The sequence below is a fragment of the Xiphias gladius genome, chromosome 20 (genome assembly GCF_016859285.1).
Source record: "Xiphias gladius isolate SHS-SW01 ecotype Sanya breed wild chromosome 20, ASM1685928v1, whole genome shotgun sequence".
NCBI classification, from domain to species: domain Eukaryota; kingdom Metazoa; phylum Chordata; class Actinopteri; order Istiophoriformes; family Xiphiidae; genus Xiphias; species Xiphias gladius.
Window position 1 is genome coordinate 23,796,501 of NC_053419.1, and position 21,225 is coordinate 23,817,725.

A 21,225-nucleotide genomic window follows, 5' to 3' on the forward strand; every position below is an offset into this window, starting at 1 on the left:
TGATTTGTGAAATTAAATTAAATCCGCATCGTCATTCCAAAGTCACAATTTGACACAAACTGAAAAGATACGTCAATTTCTTGTATAATAACTGCACAAGCAGTGAACTACTGGAAGACTCTTACTTTGATACCAACATGCAGGAAGTGTCTGTTTCATTGACAGTAACTTAACACTGAAGAAAAGGACGGCAAAGTGGGACAAAAATGAGTGCATGTGAACAATATTTCTGTTAAAAAAACAAGAGCTACGGAGAGCTGAAGAAATTCATCTACTAATCAGTCCATCGACAGACGGCAGTCTGCATCTCTTTTGGTAACTGATTAATTTACTTTAAAAAGCAAAAATGAAGAAAAATTCACTGGTTCCAGCTTCTAAATTGTGACAATTGTTGGTCTTATTTGATAGTAAACTGAACATCTTTAAGTTTTGAAGTGTTGGTCGGACTAAAGCCGTTCTCAGACTACAGAAGTTTTAAAATCCCAAGTGATTTTCAAATCGGGTTGCATCACGGACATAAGGAGAAACTTCACAGATGTTCTTTTCTTACTGATCTCAAACATGCACAAACTACAAGATTTGAAAATAATTGCGCATCAAACACTACAGGATATTATCAAGATTATCGTGCCAGAGGGAGCCATCGGGGAGCTGTCTACATGGTGTATGTAGACAGCCAATCGCACAAGGCACCACTTCATGTGCTCTCACATGATCTCATGGAGAAGCAGATGTAAATAAAATGAAGACTGTGGTGCAACAACTTGCCTTAACGTTAATAATACTTATACGTATAACAACACTGGTTCTCTATTGTCCCTCATGAGTCTGCAAGCAGTTGGGGAGGTTTAAGACTGGATCTGTAAACCCCTCACGCTACCGGATACTCTGGGCCGAACATCAATACTGACCAAGGTGCCGGTCCAGATTTCTCTTCCGGTTGTCGGGAGGGGTGAAACGGGGTTAAATCGGCCCAGAACTCCCGTAGTCTGGGCCCGGCTTGAAACATCTGACATTTTATTGACCTACAAATCGATTATTCAAGAACTTAATCAGCAGATTTATCGGTAATGAACATAAATGTTAGTGTTGGCCCTAATCAGAGCAACAGCGTGATGAACATGGCATGTCGTGTGTGGCATGCACGTTATCCTGAATGTGTAATTAAACATGGAGGAATTGTTGAGTTTGCAGTACGGTAGAGCTGCAACAATTACTTGATTAATCGATCGACAGAAAAATAATCATTTTGATAATCAAATAAGTAAAAATGTCAAATAATCCCCAGTTACGGCTTGTCATTTGTGAGCGTTTGCTGCTTTTCTTAGTCTTATGTGATAGTACATTCAGTATTTTTATATTTTTATGACATCGCTTTGGACTCCAGCAAACTGTTACAGACATTTTTTACTGTTTTCTGGCATTTTAGAGACAAAATAATTGAAATATTCATCAAGAAAATAATTGGCAGATGGACTGATAATGGAACTAATCCTTAGTTGCGACCCTAGTCAACATCAAATTCAAGCAGAAGCAGATTAGAAAGAGCTCTTTTTAAAGTGTGGTAAAATGTGCTCATAAAACGGGGAATTAGAAATAAGGTCTCTATTTGAAACAGAATTGTATTGTTAAAAGGTCTGATTCTCTCTGCAGCTGAGATAAACAAAGGCCTCTGCAACTCCTTGAGAATTTATGATTGTTTAGTAACAGAAATCAAGTGCGGAACAAACAGAAAATGAGCTTTTAGCTTCTAAAAAGTGGCTTTTGCTTCAATTTAGCGGCCTCACTGATTCAGTTTAAGGTACGCTCGGAGCAGAAGCCATTTGTTTTGGGCCCCGCGCCCACTATCATCCATTCTCACTTCTTCCCCTCTGCTTTATCTCTCCTCCAGACGTGATGCATCATTTCCCTTCTGCTCCAACGCTGACACTAAGGCTCATACAAATATACGTGTTCACATGCATCCACACATGGTGTATGTAGAGAGCCGAGTGCACAGGGCATCCTTGTTTGCAGAATGGGTGCTACTGACACCCCCCCCCCCGAAAACACACACACACACACACACACACACACACACACACACACACACAGGTTTTCAACAGCAAGGACTAAACAGACGAGAGAGGCATTAAGAGAGAGGGACAGAGGGGAAAACGACAGTTCTTACATCACCAAGACTCAAGGATTAACCTTAATCGCTGAACACTTCAACACTGCCCAGCTAATTCAACAAATGGCCTCTTCCAGAGAGGACAGACACGCACACAGGCACGCACACACCCACACACACCTAGCTCAAAATCAGACACGAGTTCCTCTGAGCTTTGTCTCATTAGTGAGATCACCTGAACTGTCTAAAAATACCGCGCCGGCTTGTTCCGACAAAGGCCCCTGTCTTCCATCATCGCAGGCAACTGTCGGCCTCGCTGCGTGGAGCAGGCAGGAGTGAGAATCGAGGACTGATTAGTCGAGGCGTCAGTCGGTCGATCGACATAAAAATCAATTAGCAACTGATCATCGACTAATCGTTCAAGATATTTTTCAAGTAAAAATACCAAACATTGATGGTTCCAACTCTTCAAAAGTGCTTTCTTAACATTAGAGCTGCAGCTAATGATTATTTTCAATATCAAAATCTAATCAATTAGCTGTTTGGTCTATATAATGGCAAACAAATGGTGACAAACAATTGAGTATGCATGGCAGTAATGGCTCAGCACCATCAGACTTATTCAAGTGTTTTTTTTTGTTAGAACAAAATTTATGGAAAAGAAAAAAAAAAAATAGAAGGGTCATGTGAGACAGGAAATGACTTGACTGTGTTGCATTATACATATATTGACCTTTACTGGTGGAAGAGAGCCAGCGCCGAGCCGACCAGAGTGTGTTTGCGTGTATGTGCATGTACTGCACAATGTGACGGATATTCATTCAAGTACAACTTCAGGATTAGCAAACAATGTTAAGTATTCTCCCAATCTCGCTGCTCTCCTGCTCTGCCCTCTAACAGTGATTACCCAGAGTGAGTAGAGGTTAAAGACCAACGCTGTTAGATGAAAAAATGCTAACTGCCACAGTCAATTTGTTCTCAGACACAACACTGGCACAGTATCCTAAATAAACCCACTACTAATGTATAGTTAGTTCTCGTTTTCAATTGCTTTGGTGATCCTTTGAACCCCAGGCTGTTTCACTTGACTTTCAATCCCTTCATTTACAGCATAGTCTCTACAGGTCTTGGCAAGGCATGTCCCATATTGTTATTTTAAGAATGTACTCGGCGTGTAGGCCGTACTACACATGTTCTAGGATAGTTTGTGTGGTCAAGGCTGCTTCTACTGCCTCCCAAGAGAGAAAACTGTCTTGGCTAACAATTAATAAACAAAAACATGCTTGAAAGAATTCCAATTAATTACGAGCATACACACACACACACACATCTCACTTGCATGCCAATAGCCTAACAGACAAATACGGTTTAACGCAATATGAAATCATTTGGGATTTTTCCCACATATTTAACACTGGGCATATCTGTATAGTATGTGACGGGAGTGGTGGTGTTCCAGAGAGCTGTACTGTCAAAATATGTACCGACAGGACACATGGTTTAGTGTAAAACCAAAAGAGCAAATTCATTTGATTCATTCGATTTTTTTTTTCCTGTGCGATATCTAAAATGACTAAATCGTGAAAATCCGGGTCATTACAACGTGCACAAAAACGTGGCCTTCAGTCAAAAAGAAACGTAGCTGGTAGCTGCCACATTAGGCGCCTTGAACCCTAAAGTACCCTAAAGTCCCATTGAGCGTGACGGTGTAATAGTTACACTAGATGCACGACAGCTGTAGTTTACGGGACTGTCAGGACTCCAGGTGCCTCCTGACTCCTAGTGAATGGCTGCCTCTGGCTGACTCGTAGTAAATTTAACAATCAAATCTACGAGAGAAACAGACCAGGATAAGACTTAACGCACTGACCTGCACCTTTTTGAATATGCATAACGCTGTCAGGTAGGGCAGGTTGTTATTCTTGCTCAATTGCCTTGCATCTGATCCGTGATCCTGCATTTTGCAGGAAAATTTTGATTTAAATCATCAAATTTTATTGTTGGGCCATATCACCTAGTCCTAACTGTATTTTCTTCTTTTGTGGAATGAATATATTTTGAGGTTTTGAAAGCAGGTTACCCTCAGGCTTTGGGTGATGCAGCGGCGTCGTGGTGTCTTGGTAGGAGGGTATACTGTGCTGCTGTGCTGCAGTATGCCCGCTGCTGTCAGTGTAGTACCGTTAACTAACATTATAGCAATTAGTGCCTCCCTCTAGAGATGCTTTTCCCTCCAGCTTGTGACTGTCACTGGTGACATCATTGTGAGACCACTTTTACTACGTTTAATAATGTGCTTTGGTGTGCTAACCATATAGTTGTACTTGTATCTATACTCATCCATTTCCTACCTTTCCACAAAGCCTGAAGGTTACTGACCAACAGCAAGTTCCTTGACTTTATCTTGAACACATCACTTTTCCCTAAACACTGCCTGGAAGGACCCACTGCCTTAAAAGCTAGGGTGAGGAGACAACAGAGATAGTGACATGATTGATTGCAGTCTCGCTATTTTTACATGAATATACTGTAAATCCCCCCTGTGCTGAAGTGGATGCACACTGCATACCTGCATGTATGCACTACTCCACTGAGTATACTGTTGCCACGTAGCAAGTCCGTTAGCTGTGGGATACACCTGAGGATGTTTTGTTCTCGCCTATATTTTGGTGGATTTACACCCTGATAAGTCGTGTGGCATTAGCTACTAGTAGTTCATGTTAGCACTGTAACCATGCGTCACCTGGATTATTGTTGATACTGAAGAAAATGTCTCACATTAGGACTGTGAGGCAAGATCTGAAGTTACAAGTAGCATCTTCTTTATGTGATCCCTAAGCAGATTTATTGACGTTTATACATGATGAACATCGCTGGAAATAAAGAGTAAGTCCATTCTGGCAGAGCGTGTGTGATGTCCCCCGGTATTTATATCCCTCACAACCTCCAAATGCTTTTCAGGGTGGAACCAACTATATATTGGCTACTCCAAATTCCAACAATTCTAATACCTTAAAACCGAAGCTCAGATCAGCAAAGCTCGCATGCAATCTTATACTTGTTTTTCTGAATATGAATGCATCCTACACAGTGTATTTAATTCCCCCGAGGTCTGTTATCTGCTGGTTAAAAAGCTGGAATAACTGGATCTTTGTATGATAACTAATAAAACCCATCAGTGCAGCCTGCACATGAGGTCTGAGCTGCAGAAGGAAACACATTCTGATCAAATATTTATCACAAGTAATTAAGCCTTGATGAGTGTGGCAAATCCTGTTTTGTATGATTTATTACTTTATAGAATTACTTGTCTTGTTTGGGCTGCAATTTACAATTATTTTTTACGGCTGTAGACTCATATGTTGATTATCGTTTAGTCTAGGAAATGTCAAAAAATAGTGAAAAAATGCCCATCACAACTTCGCACGGCCAAAGCTGACGTGTTCAAATGTCTTGTTCTGAGATTGAGAGCAGATTGAGATTATTTCTGTCAATCAACTAATTAATCAACTAATCGTTTCAGCTCTAATCCAAGTGTCTCCGCCAAGTGAATCTTAACATTTAACATCAAGTTTATTTTGTAGGGAACAATTATCTAGGGTTATGCACTACACAGCGTAAAGCATGATCAAATGATCTGTGGTGTTAGCCATATCTTTAAAGGGAAACTCAGCTGTAGCATGCTAATTTTAAAGACACTTCGTTTGTGACTAGGAGATCATATAGTTTGGAGTCATTTACCAAGGAAACGAGTGGCACGAACAACACACCGAAAGCCCTCTTACTTGAGCAGGTATGAAGATTTGATGACAGCTTCTAACTTCATCACCACAGGACTGTTTGCAAAATTGAAATTTCACAGTGGATGTCTTGTCCCGGGACAACTCTGCCTGTTTAAAAAGACTGCTGAATTGAATATGTTAAACTAGACCACGTCTCTTAAAACTTGAACACGCGGCACTTGCTCTGCTGATTCAAGCAACTTACATCAAATTATCGACACCTTGAGACTTCAGTTCAGAAAAAAAAAACAACAAGCTGACTGAGGTAAGCACGCCCCCACACCGACAACCAGGCCCCGTTTATATACATGTGGTTTTAGACCTAATTGGTAAATAGACACACAGGACACAACAATAAAGAATAAATGCATATGGAGAGTGTCTGCAGGCCTGGTGGCTGGGTTTGACTTAGCATGTTAAACATCTCTATCACATCCACCTGCACATCCAATCACATCAACAAGCCGGCTGCAACTAAAGGCAATCACAGGATCATTACTATCAATGACTACACACTGGATGTAAATGTGGTGGTCATCAACAGATGGTGTACATGTCAGTAATTTTCTTATTTGCAAAAGATGAAGACAAAAAGCCAATATGAACCAGTTCAAACATACAATTTAGGACACGGACACAAAGACCCCCTGCCTAAGAGACACATGGTGTATTCAAAAACTTGCGTGCACGAGCGCGTACGCATGCACACACACAGATACACACACGGGCTTGTTGCCAAAGTCGGCAGAGATGGGGAGAACAGTATGGGTCAGAGGAAGAATGGAAAGTGGGCAACAAAGCGAAAAGCTTACATCTGTCTCTGAAGTGTGCGGAGAGGAGAAATAGTCAGCCAGTACTTCACTGCACGTTGACCAACCTGTGCGACGTTATAAGACAACTCCAACGATTTAACGTTGTTTCGATGTTCATATGGGCACCTGGCTACTGTTTCAGGACCAGCTAAATCAAATAAGGCTCATTTCTAAAAGATTCAACTACAAATGGGTGTTGAATTTTTAGTTGGTTTTTCATAAATGTTATTATCACATTCCTATTAATTTTGGTAGATTTACCTAGACTGGCTAGACATAACTACAACACTTCTACAAGACAGATTACATTTTAAAGTGTGTGCATTAGACTGCATAGTGTTAGTTTTTCCCTTTCCTCTGCCACTTTTTAACATCAAACCAAGCCTCTATATGACACATTCTTTTCTTGAGGTTACAGAGGTGTGAATTTGAAAGTTTTGTGTGTGAAAGACTCATCGTTTTTTAGTTTCCCATTCTGTGAACAGGACATTAACCAGAGGTGTCGACACCGCTCAGCTTAAAGACACGACTGCTGCAGAACTACTAGTTGAATTCATCTGCCTGTGTTTTAATGGCAGTGGGTCAACCATCAACTAATGTGGGAAAACATAAATCTGAACAAAATCTGTTTTATCGCATAATTATACAAGGTCTGGTTTAACTTAAGTGCAGTGACATGTATGGAACTACAGTCACACTCATATAGGAGGCACCTTATACTGCGATAAATAGTAGGTTAATTGATTAATCAACAGGAAGTCAGCTGGCAACTCTTTTGATAATGGATTACTAATCCAATTAAGTAATTTATCAATACCGATTTATTGAGGATTTTCCTTTAATTTGTCACCTGTCACTGGGGAGCATCTATCTCTGGAGTTGACAACACAATCTCACCACAAGGTCCATTTAGTAGCTGCTCTGGAGCTTTTCGCAGCGTTTCCTAGGCCATGAGGGAACTGGCAGGTCAAAAGTTCTGGTTGTCTGTCTGCACTTTGAGAAATTCCACGATCCACGATTATTATTTCTTCCTTCTCCTTCATTGTATAATTGCACAAAGTAATGCTGGCTTTCTCCCTTTTTGGCCAACACTGAGGACACAGCCATTTTGTCTGACTAAACTCTATCAGAATTATCACTGGACAAAACCGACCTGTTTTGTGTCGTCACTATGTGTTGATCAGTGAGAGAAACAAGTGAAGCTGGGGGGTGTGCGACACGTTACAGTATAAAAATCTTTAAATAACACACTACAGTGTAGTACATCTTATAGGCGGTGACTGTACTGTGGTGGGTGGGTGTACACACTTATTATTCATTAAGTATTAACATTTGTATTCAAATTGAGCTTTCATTACAAAAATTAGGAAAATGTATTTTAATATTTTAAAAGCATTTGAGCTGCATTTTGTGAAAGAAAGATGCAATATGATAAATTTTAGGATTGTTATTATTATGACTCAAAGGGTACGATCACCATTACATGAAAGCAGTATACTAACAGTTTTTGCTGTATAAAAACAGTACGTAGAATAATCTGACTGCAGTACTTGTTGACAGTAATTTTAAAAAAAAACAAAAAACAAATAAAAAACATAAAAATAAAGCTGCATTGTTCTCTCATTGCACTGTTACTGTAATATGCAACTTGTAGTGTCCAGTAACTAACTGGCTGCAGTCAGATTCCTTTGATGCGAGGACAGTGTGAATCATGATGGATGAATAAAAGAACAGATGTGAGAAGGACTGAAGGCGTGGGCAGTCTGTTGACATACACATCCTGGCCTCTATGAGAAACACTGCATTCTGGGGGGGGGGGAGTCTTTCCAGTTATTGCTCCCCTTTAAAGTCATCCTCTCCGTTTCCTCTCTCCAATTCTCATCACCTATTTTATTCCTCCTTTAATCAATTTCATTTCTCCCCGTCGACTACCAAATGCAGCAGTTCTGGTCAGGTTCCCATGGCAACCACAGTTGCTAGGCAACACACAACTCTCCATCATCCATTCCAGAAGTCTGACAGATGGAGAGAGAGAGAGAATGCCAAGGCAAAGAGTGAGAGAAAGATGGGGGGGGCGGCAATAGGAAAGAATGAATAGGAAAGAATGAAGAAGAAGAAGAAGAAATGGCTAAAGAATGAAAAAAGAGGAAGAGCTGTGTGGCAGAAAGGCAGAAATGATGCAATCCAAATAAAAAAAGTGGTTCCAATAACCTCGTCAATAATCCTCTCTCTTTAAATGGATTCCTTCTCTGATTCCAACTCTCCATCAGTCCAGTTTCATATTTTACTATGGTCGTCAGGTTTTATGAAAAGATATTTCCTTGCTACGACGTGCCATAACACTCTGACTTACTGTATGTCACTGACCCAGGACAAGGCCAGATGACTAATCATAAAATGATTTAAAAGGATTTCTGCTTCAGAGATGTCAATTGTCTTGATGCTTTTGTAAAGAATAACAAAAAAAAACAATGGTAGAATTTTAATTTATTATTCCAACTATTAAAGGACCAAATGAATTTTAAAGATTTCTGATTTACACATGTTCAATCTCTTGAAGCATAAATCAATTTATTGCAAAATCCATGCATTAATATAAAGGGATAATCAAGTTATGGTTGTACCATGGCCACTTGCAAGCAACCGACACAATCGTCATTTATAAATGGATTTCACAACCACTACAACTGTAGGAAAAACTTTCACAAGGTTCTGTCATTTGCAGCGAGCTTGGCATTTGCCCTTCTCAAGCGAAATAATTAGGCTACTGTAACAAGTGTTCTGTTTAACTACATCATAGGTAACGTAGGTCCATTTTAGCTGAATGCCTACAGCACTGTCTCATGAATTAGTCTCATGTTCCAAAACAAATCCAGAAATTAACTGGTTTTAAATTTGTGGCTGATCGGTGTAAATACCCCTACAATGGACACTAGAGGCTAGGACCACAACTGATAAGTATAATAAAGTGACTTTACATTTAGTTTAGTCACTCAAAAAAGTAGATTTAGTGGTAAGTCACTCTTTAAAGCAGCAATAATCAATTTTTTGGCCACTTTGGGGCAGCAGAACAAGCTCAAATCACAACACTGAGATGTTATCGCCTAGTATGTTATGGATAACTGGTTAGCAAACACTAGTCACACATGCAGCAGACACAGACTAACATTAGCATTCATTTCTCTACACTATGCCCCACTATGTTCACCAGGTAGTTTTAAATTTGTCCAAGACAAAAATTAAAACACTCTGTAGCTGAGGAGCTCTACAGAGTCAACTTCTAATTATCTTTGGGTTTTCTCATTTCAAGTGACCCCTTTCACTTTACATGAATCATCAGTAATCTAAAATACCGATTAGCGCGGCTTTGAAGTTTTAATATGGAGCAGTGGCACTACATCAGAACTGTGTTATAATGTGTGAAATAATGCACATCTTCCTATCCTTCATGGCCATACAAATAAAGACACTTAAATCTCTCTCAGGGATATAATCTCGTAATCTGACACATCAAAGAATTGATCCAGTGGCTACATATCTCAATGAAAAGGTTATTGTAGAAAACCTTGTCTATATAAAATACAAAAGTGTTCAAGGTGAAGTGGTGGCCCGTATGCCGGCTATGTTTAGATTGTACAGAATGTCCATTACATAATGGTCACCCTGCCTGACACTGATTTTGTCTGGCTCGTGGACTACACAAGGAGGACTCCACTCATAACCAGGCAAAAGGACTGGCTATTCAGCAGATGTAAAGACAGGTAGATCTCCTCAACACTGTTGTCTTCCGCTTTGTGACAAGGTCTAAAAACAGGCCAGTGACTCTCAACCCCTCAGGACTCTGGACAGCAAAGTTTATGGAGTGCCAAAAACAGTGAAGGGCACTCTCTAGATGGATTTTTAAAAATGGAACAATAACTGGCCTTAAAGCATTGATTAATTACATGTGCAAACTTGTACTACTGGATCTATTCCAATTAACATACTTCTCAATATGACATGATTACATTCTATTATTGCAAAAAAAACCTTTCAAAACTAAGAAAATGACTAGTTAACACTGTATTTCTACCTTTGAGGATACACACTCCAGCAGCACTGCAGTGTCTTCTTCCTGACCTTGGTTGTCATGATAGTCAACAATCCTCGTTGAGCTCAAGTTCAAAGCACGTTATGAGTACTAAAATCAAAAGCAAACTCAGATCCGAGCTTCTACAACTGTTGACTGAAATCGACTTCCAATTCTGGAGCTACACAACTGAAAAGGACTGACATGTTTCATGCATGACAAGACCAGAAATGGAACCATTGTGAACATAGGTAACCCACTACCTGGAATTGTCTGAACAACATCTATCCCAGTACAGATCCAGCAGTTTGAACTGATTGTGACTTGGGTCAAACTCCCTCTAAATGCAATGCAACAAGAGTGTGTGTTTGCTAGTTGTCTTCCACAATAACTTGACAAATTACCATATATTCACATTTTGGATGTGGCACAAGCGGTCATCTTTCTGAGGAAGAAAACAGAGGACATGCTAGACTATAAAATAATAGGATTTTCTATTGGAAGAATTTATGAAGGAGAAAAAAAAAAAATCAATTCTATCTGAGAAAGGCAGTCAGTGTCCATCCAATACTACAGGTGTGTTGTGGTCTCTCAGTTTTGTCGGAATCAAAACCATGGCTGCAGCATTTGAAATGAGTTGAAGGGCATAGCAATAATAGAAGCAGACGGATTATTAAGGCATGAACGAGTCTCTCTGTGTCCTATTGTAAAAGGAAAGGTCTTGCTTGCAAATAAAAGAACTCAAATATTTGAAGTGTGTTTTAATACTAAGATCTGTCTCTAAAATGATGTCTGGGCAGGTTGTAGTCAGTCATTGTAGTTACAGATAGTTATTAGATCGTAAAGTAACAGGTTTGTGGTTACTGTTTGTATTGTTGACACTGCTACATGGCTACATATGGTGTTGAGTTTGAGCGCGTTAGACAGCTATCTGTTGTTACTGAAACATGCAAAACCACACATTTGCGATTCAAATGTGTACCGCACACAGACTCTCTGTCGTGCTTTCAGACTCATTTCCTAAAGCTGTGCTGCCTAATGCAACATTGTCTGGGCTCGGAGGTTCTCTCCGATCCCTCTTTTGTTCTCTTAATGGGCCGAGCAAGAGACGCATGAAGAACCAGTAATGCGGGGTGGAGGCTCAAGACAGAATAGTCAGCTGATGGGCATCTTCCCGCACTGACCAAAAGAATGAGTCCTAAAATTAAGACACACTCAAGAAATTAAAACTTGTTTTCATATTCCTGATGATGATAAAAAGGCAAACAGATAAGCTTCAAGCTTCTTATTTTAGTACGCCACATATAAAGTTTAAAGTCATAACAATGGCAGATTTACCACAGCCACTTTTGAAATGATGGGTCCTTGATTTCAGACATTAGCAGACAAAGGCAGCGACTCGTTTTTACTGCAATCCTATAATTTATTATACTATAATAACAACTGACTAGCTGTAGCTGGCTGGATAACTAACAGTAGCTTTGTGAGTTGGAAGACGATGCCATCACCATCTAAAAAGGGAAGAAAAACGCTGTAAAAGAGTCTTACATATGCACACGATGTACACTTCAACTGGTTCTCCGCAGTGTTGTGTTCTTTCACCCCTGCTTTTTATCCTGTACACTGATGACTGCAGGTCCACCCAGCCAAATTGCAACCTAGTTACCTCCTATCTTTGCTCTCAGGCCCCTCACAGCACCACAGCCCAGCTCTGCATGAGTCCATGGAGTGGTTTGATAACTCCTGCCTGGAACTTAACGTGAAAAAGTCCAAGGATGTGGTAGTGACCTTCTCCATTAAACAGAGGCAACTGGCTACAACAGCCATCACTACCATCCACGGGAAGCCCGTAGAGATTGTTGAGGAGTATAAGTACCTGGGCCCAATCTTCAATAAGTTGTTTAAATTTACCGCCCATTAAGAGGAGAGTCTCAAGAAACGCCAGCAGCAGCAGTACCTTCTGAGAAAGCTCAGCTCCTTTGGGGTCAGTAAGAGCATTCTGATGTTTTACTACTCCTTCACTGAGAGCGTCATTACATTTTCCTTCACTGTCTGGTTCCACTCCGTCAGCCTCCAAAATCGGAATTGCTGCAGTGCACAGTCAAAGTATGCTCCAAAATGATTGGATCTCCTGTTAGAGTCCTCTCCACCCTATGTGAGCAGCAGATGCTAAGGTTAGCTGGCAGGACTTTACAGAAGCCCTCACACGTCCTGTTCCCTGCTTCAGGACGCTGTCTTCGTTGCCCAGGCTGCAGGACACAAAGGAGGACAACCTTTGTTCCCCAGGCTGTCCAGCTTCTCATTTCCCACCCATCACTCAGCTTACCTTGTTGACTGTTGACTATAGGAGTAACAAATTTTAAATTGGCAAATTTCTTCAAATCAACAGACCAACACTGAGTTAATTTCTCTTATCAACCACTAATTCAGCTTCAGTGTCGACTGAAAATGATGGCGATGGGACAGATACATTAGTCACTTCTGATTGGTCGGGGCAAAAATGAAATCAAGAGCATTGTTGGTTTTAAGCGTGCAACAGAGAAAAATAAGAAAAATGCTCAACTCCCTGTGACAAAGAGATCCACTTCAATGGACACCAACCATTATATCACAGGAATTAAGAAGGGGACAACTGCTTGTTGATTATCTGGAACGTAAATGTCCCGGAGGCACATGCACATCGATTGGCCTGGTAACAAGTGTTTTCTGGGAGACGAGCTAATGAGACCTGAGAGTTGAACTAATGACCAGCTGTAAGGGTGGGGTGGGGGGTGGGGGTGAGACTAACTAGAAGATGAGAAGGAGGGAAAGCAAAGCAATGGTGTGGTCATGGAGAACATCAGCCATTAGGAAAGATACAGTCTAGCGCTGAAATTTTTAGCTGATTAATGGATTGGTTGACCAACAGAGAATTGATTGATGATTACTTAGATGATGGATTAATTGTTTAAGTCAAAATTTCTCAAATGTGAAAACTTGCTGATATTCACTGTTCACTGTTGACATTGTATAGACAAATGAACCAATTACCATTTAATAAATTACAGGGCTATTTGATCTTTTGGGGCGTTCATAGGACATAAATGTGAGATGATTTACCTTTCAAACAAACCTTTTACAAGAAAGATCTCTAACTGAGCCAATTTGCATTGACAATCTGGATTTCTCATGTTATATCCTTATTTTTTATGGTTAATTTATTCTCTATTTTTCAAAACAGTGTAATATTGGTGATGCTCAGCTCAAACTGTTCATCATGAAGGAGCAAATGTGGTCTGTTGGTATTTGGTACAAACCAAAACTCTGAATATTTTGTTTCATAAAAACTAACTGGGTGTAGAGCCTCATGTGAGTGAGACTTGAACCAAATGTCAAAGATCTCTATGTGCGCCGTTGGGGAGCCAGTATACTCCATCAGAACTCCTTGTCAGATGGTCAGTAAGCTTTGAAAAATCCGACCATTTCTCTAACTTTCTGAAACCGACGAGCTGACATTCACATCCACTTCACTTTAGGTTAGCTGTGCGGAGATGAGGGGAGCCAGAGTTTGAACTTCTCCCTCAGCTGTCTTTTTTCATTTGTTATAAATTTAATTGTGGCACTTTTCACATGAAAAACTAAGTGCAACACTGTGAACGCCTTCCACAAGAGACAGACTGAAAATGTCTGCAGTTATTCCCATGTATAAATGATGTCGACCAGAGAAAGTAGATGAAGTATTTTGTAATGTAATGTGATGTTTCGTGTAAGACATTATGTTCTTGTCTGATAAACGTTTCACCACTGCCACGGTATTTTTCTTTCTAAGCCCATGTTGGTTGAACCCTTTCATGTGGATGACACAATAGACTACTACCATTAGAAAAAACAAGCTACAGATTTACTGATCATAAAAATATTCATTAGCAGCCACCCTGGTGTAGTCCCCTATGAACCAATCATTAGCAAGTAAAGAAACTGCCAAAATAAAGCAATGACAAATATCATTACCCAGCGTTTGGCTAAAATACATTTAGTTTTGTGTGCACAAACAATATTCTAGATATGATTAAGACTGCAACTAGGGACAAGGATTATTTTCACAATCAATCTTCCAGTTTTTTTCTCAATTAATAGATTAATTTTTTGGTCTATTAAATGTCAGAATATAGTGAAAAATGCTATTCACAGTTTCCCAGAGCCCAAATCAACATCATCAAAAGTCTTGTTTTGTCCAGGCTACATTTTAAAGCCCAAAGACATTCCATTTACAATGACATAAAACACAGAAAAGCGACAATCTTCACATTTGAGAGGGTGGAAACACAAAATGTGTGCCATTTTTGATTGACACAGTTTATCAAGTATCCAAATTCTCGCAGGTTGTTTTTCTGCCAAACAACAGGCAAGAATTTGAGGTCCAGATATGATTAAACCTTCTTGGAGTCAAAAGAAAAAAAAAAAAGAAAAAGTTTGAGAAGTGTTAAAATTATTTTGGACAATGAACAGATATCACCTGGGAAGTGCTGAAACATTTTTGGATAGGTAGGTGTCATGGGTTTCACACTGGTTTCTAGCATGAGCATGTGCACACCCACACACAGTAGAAGAGAGGAAGTATGAGGTGATGATACTGAACGTAAGAGAGAGAGAATAAGGAGCGCAACAAGTCTGAAAGAGGGAGAGCTGAAGACAAAGAGAAGGAGGCAGGGAGAATTAACACAGTCTATTCTCACAGGGGGGTTGAGACCTAGAACAGTAAGTAAACCAAGTAGAAGCCTGCAGGGCGGCTGTGGTCCCCTGGTACGCCACAACTTCTGGCACAAAGCCTGTCTGCTCAGAATGGAAACACTTGGAGGAGCGAGCACAGAGGCGCTGCTACCGACTGGGGGGCAGGAGGAAGCAGGAAATATGACGCTCTGCGCTGAGCCACTGCATCAACAGCTCTAACACTAAACACAAATAGAGTCGCCTCATGATCACAGCCCATAACTCTGCATGGAGAGGTGACCGTAGGCATCTGTATAAAAGATTACAAAGCCCTAACTAACACCGTACTGATGTTCGAAAATCCTGATTTGGGAAATATAGGGCTTTGGGACAATGAGGGAAAAGCCTTTTATTCAACATGTGCTCTGTGACGTAGCAAAAAATGGGAAGAAAATTGAGAAAAATACTGTGTTGGGATAATATCTGAGTGGTTGCTTTTTGGAAAGTGATGAGTTTGTGATCGATGGCTTTTGTCCAGTCAGCTTTGTGGGCATGGATGTCGGGACCAGCGGCAGTAATGGAAGAACCCCAGTGAGACCAAAACCAACAGAGTTAGCACCTCACCTCTGACAACAAGCAGTCAGTCTGGTAGATGGAATATCTAATAAGTGCAGTTACACATTAATTGCACAGCTCAAGTTCTACTTAACAGCAACAACTAAAATTCAAGTTTTGGTGTTTCATTTTTCTTGACCTAGAGGGCAGAAACACTGCAATTTTGAGAGGCAGCAACAACCTGCAGATTCAATGAACAACAGAAGATCTGAAAGGTTGATTAAATGTATCTGACACAGAATAAGAACAGAACCATGAAGTTCAACTACAAAAACACAAAGCCCACTTGCAATTGTCGGGCGATTTTACTACGTCGTGGTTCTTTTACCTCACAAACAACCATTTACCGAAAGCAAACACTAGCTGGCTGAGAGCACAATAACCAACAGCCAAGTTTCATTTTGGCCTTTTAGCAATTATTGTTAATTGGCTACAGCTGTTATAATCTGTAGTTGGTAATGATTGTCGTTTAAATGGGCAGAAGCAACAGTCAGTGCTACCTGAATGTTTTGGATATTGCTAATTAAGACTACAGCTATGCTAGCAGCTCTGTGGTGCGCATGAATGTGTGCTCCAAATTTCAAAGCAGTCTATCCAATAGTTAACATTTCACTTAAAATCATAAATATTAACCTCATGGTGGCGCCAGAGGAAAAGTCATTAGAATTCATCCTCTGGGGACCATGAACGGTAAAACAAAGCTTTTAAGCTTCAAGGCATTCGGGTCAGCCCTAAAATTCAGTACAGAAAATATGTTTCAGGTCATTTAGAAAAAGTCTCCGTTACATATTTAGTCCACCAGAGAGCACTGGGAAGTTTGTTTCAACAGTAAAATGTCCCACTCGGTACGCATCATTCCCACAATGTGCGTCTGTCACAATTCTTTAAAAACTAACTTGCAAGAACCTTTATCAAAAAAATTAAGTTTTTGTAAAAATATGAATATCCCCAATTGTATCATTACTGGATATCTGTGTTCAGTTGAACACAGATATCGGTCTGGCTGTTCTTTCAAACTCCATCAGCTGATTAAGAAGAATATGTGGTTGAAAGTGCTGAAAGATGCCAGCAAGTGAACTTTGACTCAAGATGCTTTTTTTTTTTTTTGGTTAAAGAACAGAACAGTAATGTACAGTGGTTGTGATCATATACTGTTTTATTTAATTATCCATGGAGGCACAGCCTCATTCCTCCACAAGAGGAATGTTACTGAACACTAGTAATTCTATTACAAAGTCTATAGCATTTCATGTGATTCTTCTGAGTGGTCCTTTAATGTAATAAAAATATTGAGACTTACCAATTTTCTGGTTGAAAATTTTGTCAAATGTCAGTTCATCTCTTTCCTCAAGGTACTTCTGCATCACACTGCGAATACTGTGAACACAAGGTGGTGGGGAGAGGAAGAAGTGGGTTAATATACACCATCATTAGCAGCTCACTCAGCCAGATGCAACAATAACTGAGTCTCAGAGCCGCAGGCCTGTCCTCCACCTCCACCTTCCATCTGTGATCCCGGCCTCGGTTTGGGACTCTCCCTGCCACCTGTCCCCTGACAGAATGAAACAGCCGGGAGGGAAGAGGGACACACGGGAGGCTGCGGGGGAACCTGGAGAGATACATGCTACCCTGGGAACAGGTGTTAATGAAAATGAGAGCGGGGAGATTGAATCAATTAGCACCCCCCCATGGGCCTATTAACACTACACCAGCAGCCTACATACACAAGAGGAAAGTGCCCAGGCTTCACCTACGAACACCTCTGCAGACATTCACTGAGCATGTGCAAGCAAGGAGAACCCCTGGCTCCTTATGGCTAGGTCATAATTTTTCCAATATTTACATTCTGATAGTGTTTGCTATTTTTCCCCAGTTTGCTCACATGGCTAAGTGCTGTGGTTTTTTCTGTTCTACCAGGAGACAAACAACACTATCCTTGTCAACCTTTTTCTTCCACAATCAAGCCCCTAAAAAAAATGTATATAAAAAGCAGAGAAGCAATTCCTGGAGAAAATGTGTGTGATTGCACTGAGCCCTGATGCTTGGTGGGCTTTGTAGATGACTTTATAATCATATGAATACTAATTGGCCTTGAGGCATATTGGCCGAGTTATAGATTCAATGGGAGTGAATGGGAACGTCTAACACTTCTGCATTTGGCTTTAATGCAAAAACAACTCAAATGGCGTTACTTCTTTATACAGTTGCTCAGTTATAAAACAAAGTTTCTCAATGGAACTCCATAGACTTCAATCGGCTGTAAAACTAATAACTCATACTGTACAAGTCATCCTAAAGAGCTTGGGTCCATTTAATCAGTGTGCAATACTGGAGTTTGTACTTTATACAGTGGATGAGATGTAAATACAAGGGGTGTCTAGGGGATTGACTGTAAAATGTAATACATACAAGATTAGGTCAAACCCTAGTATGTGGCTGGACCGCCCTTTATTTGTGTACTTCTCTCCTTCTGTCTGTGCTCACATATACAGTAATTTAATCCATGTGAATTCCCACTAAGGCTGTTCTCATTTACGTGTTTCTGTTTCTGTTGTCAGACAATGGAACAAATATGAAATAGTGACTGAAACGTGGCCCATTAGGACCACATGTTAACCAGCAGTCACTTCCAAGCTGCTGCTCTCCACTGCTAAAATCCTGATTTTATAACTGTGACTTCATCTGACAAAAATCACCAGACACATGAGTTAAAGACAACGGCTGTGCTGTGATTTCGGCTGTATTTACCTGTAAAATGATCAATCAGAGAGAAAGTAAGAAGCTCATTCATGTCTGCGTCAGTTGCTGTTTGGTCAATTGAATGAGACGCATAGAGAGGTGTTGCCTGCGGAGGGAAAGCCCGACATCGCGCTCGCGGGTCAATTCTGGCGACTCTCTTCTATGGAAAGTAGCTAAGGTTTGTCCAAAAAAAGTTGCTAGATTTGTCGCTACGTGCTTTTGTGAAGAAAAAGCTCTAAAAGGTTGTGTCAGTAAATCTGGTTGCAAAAGGTGCTAAGTTGTCGATACTACCTGTATGCGCCCCCCCTGACAACGCAACAGAAACTGCACCAATTCATTTTGAAAGAGAAATGACTAATGGTGCAATGTCAGCACCAATGGTGTAACTTTCCCTCAGTCAGAAAGTCAGTCAGTCAGTGGCAGACATTCACGTTTATAGGGCTGGCCCCGCTGTTGCGGTCCAGCCAAAAAAAGTATAATCACATATCAATGAGAAAAGTCGGTCTAAAAAGAATTACGCATGATCGAACATGTTACTAGTCATGGTAACATTGAAACCTTAGAACGTGACTTGCACCAGAATTTTTGTAGATTGTGGGTTATATATTTTCTCTATCCACCAAAAATATCAATTCACTGCAACCTGCACCAAAACCGAAACTATTTTCTACCAAAAATTGGAGATCATTGCTGAAGACTCCAGCAGACCAACACTCCCTGTGTGATGGCTTTTGTGAATGTAACCTGGGCCAGCGCGGCCTGACTTTTATAGGAGAGTGGGAATGAACAGTGGATGCAACATTTCTGCAGCCACAGCTACAGGAACAAGAACCTAGGAAGTAAACACTTCCTCTTTTAGTGGAGGCCTGTTTGTGTGTCCCACTGAATCATTAGCAGCTGACTGGATTATTTATATGAAACCTCACCACTTTAGACGCCACATGTAGACCACTGGTAATGTTTATTGTAAAAGTCATGCTTTATTAGGCATAACAAACATGTATCGGGGAGCAAAAGTTTCCAATACAGTACGAATGGCCGTTGACGTTAGGTAAGACAAGATATCAGCAGTAAGTGAACCTACACGTTTGTTGTAAAGACAGCTGTGGGTGATGATACTGGTAATGAAAACACAGGAGCATAAAAAAAAAAATTGAATCATGTACCACAGAAGACTTTCAATATTAGTGGGATCTAAACATGCTGATAATTTGCATTTTAACTGCTTAGGTGCTTACATATCCCTTAAATCACTTAAATGGTCAAATGTTTGTGCTACTCAAAGCATTGGAAAATAACATCTTTAAACCTCAACAGCAACTTTGTTCTAAAAGCAATGTCCCCGTTAGGCTGAAAGATACGCAGACCTTGCTGTGTACGGTTTTCATTGCTTTTTACCAAAGTAAACCTCCGTTAGTAACAGCAGCAGCTTTACACATCAGCATTAGCTTACGGGAGCAGATGACCGGAGAAGAGCAGAGAAAAATAGGCTCCTGCTGTGACAATGCAGTGTGAGTGACAGAATGACTGCTGGCACATAGTGATAAATAAGGCAATATTATCTACAGGGGATTGCCGTGACACTGACAATTTATGAGTGGTGGGCTGTCACAAGTGTATGAATGTTGTTGGTATTCATTTGCCGCATTATGAACTTCAGTCTCGCAGAAAGACAACTGAGATGAAACAATAATCAACAAATTGCAGAGTCGAATGTGCCTTCATCCAAATGTAAAAACAGTCTGAGCACTGTCACCTATTCAACTGTTTGATAGCGAGGGTCTTCGCTGCAGGCTTGGGCCTCCATGTGCCCCCAAACACATCTGCTTTTACTGAAAAGGAGATTATTACTCAGCCTGTGTATCTCCACAGTTTCCTATTCCCAACACATTTTTGAGGAGGTGCATCGGTACCAGCAGTGCTACGTCGTAGCATTGTAGCTTCACTGTAAAACCATAAATGAATAAAACTCCGGCTATAAATTTCAACCTAATCCTGATTTATACATCCTGTTGCCCAACCCTAGCTCCAGTGTATTGATAATGTATCACTAAAGAAAGTGTCCCACTGCTACAATCTACTCTCACCCTAAACCAATACATGACCACAGATATTTTAGGCATGAAACTGATTTTTAAAAACGTAATGCAACACTAAACCCACTTCAGTTAGTAAAATGAAATCATAAAATCGTTCATTTTGGTTCTGGTAATTCTTTGCCTTTTCAAGAGAAAACTGAACAATTCTGTCTTCTAGTTTAGAAAAAGTAATCTGTGAAATATCTGTGACGTTGCCTTGTACTCCACTCGAGCTGGAACACTTAATCAAGCAACAGAAAATTAATCAGCAACTATTCTGATAATCAGTTAATTGTTTCAGTCATTTTCAAGTAAACATATCAATAATTGA

At 40.3% G+C, this 21,225-nt stretch overlaps 1 protein-coding gene across 1 annotated transcript in view; it reads right to left on the reverse strand.

Annotated features, from left to right (window-relative positions):
- The window catches only part of grk3 (G protein-coupled receptor kinase 3), a 63,574-nt gene that overhangs the window by 30,761 nt on the left and 11,588 nt on the right, over positions 1 to 21,225 (reverse strand). Inside the window, exon 3 of the mRNA XM_040156707.1 lies at positions 17,378 to 17,454. Coding sequence (XP_040012641.1) covers positions 17,378 to 17,454 — 77 coding nt within the window. The remainder of the gene's footprint in view (positions 1 to 17,377; positions 17,455 to 21,225) is intronic.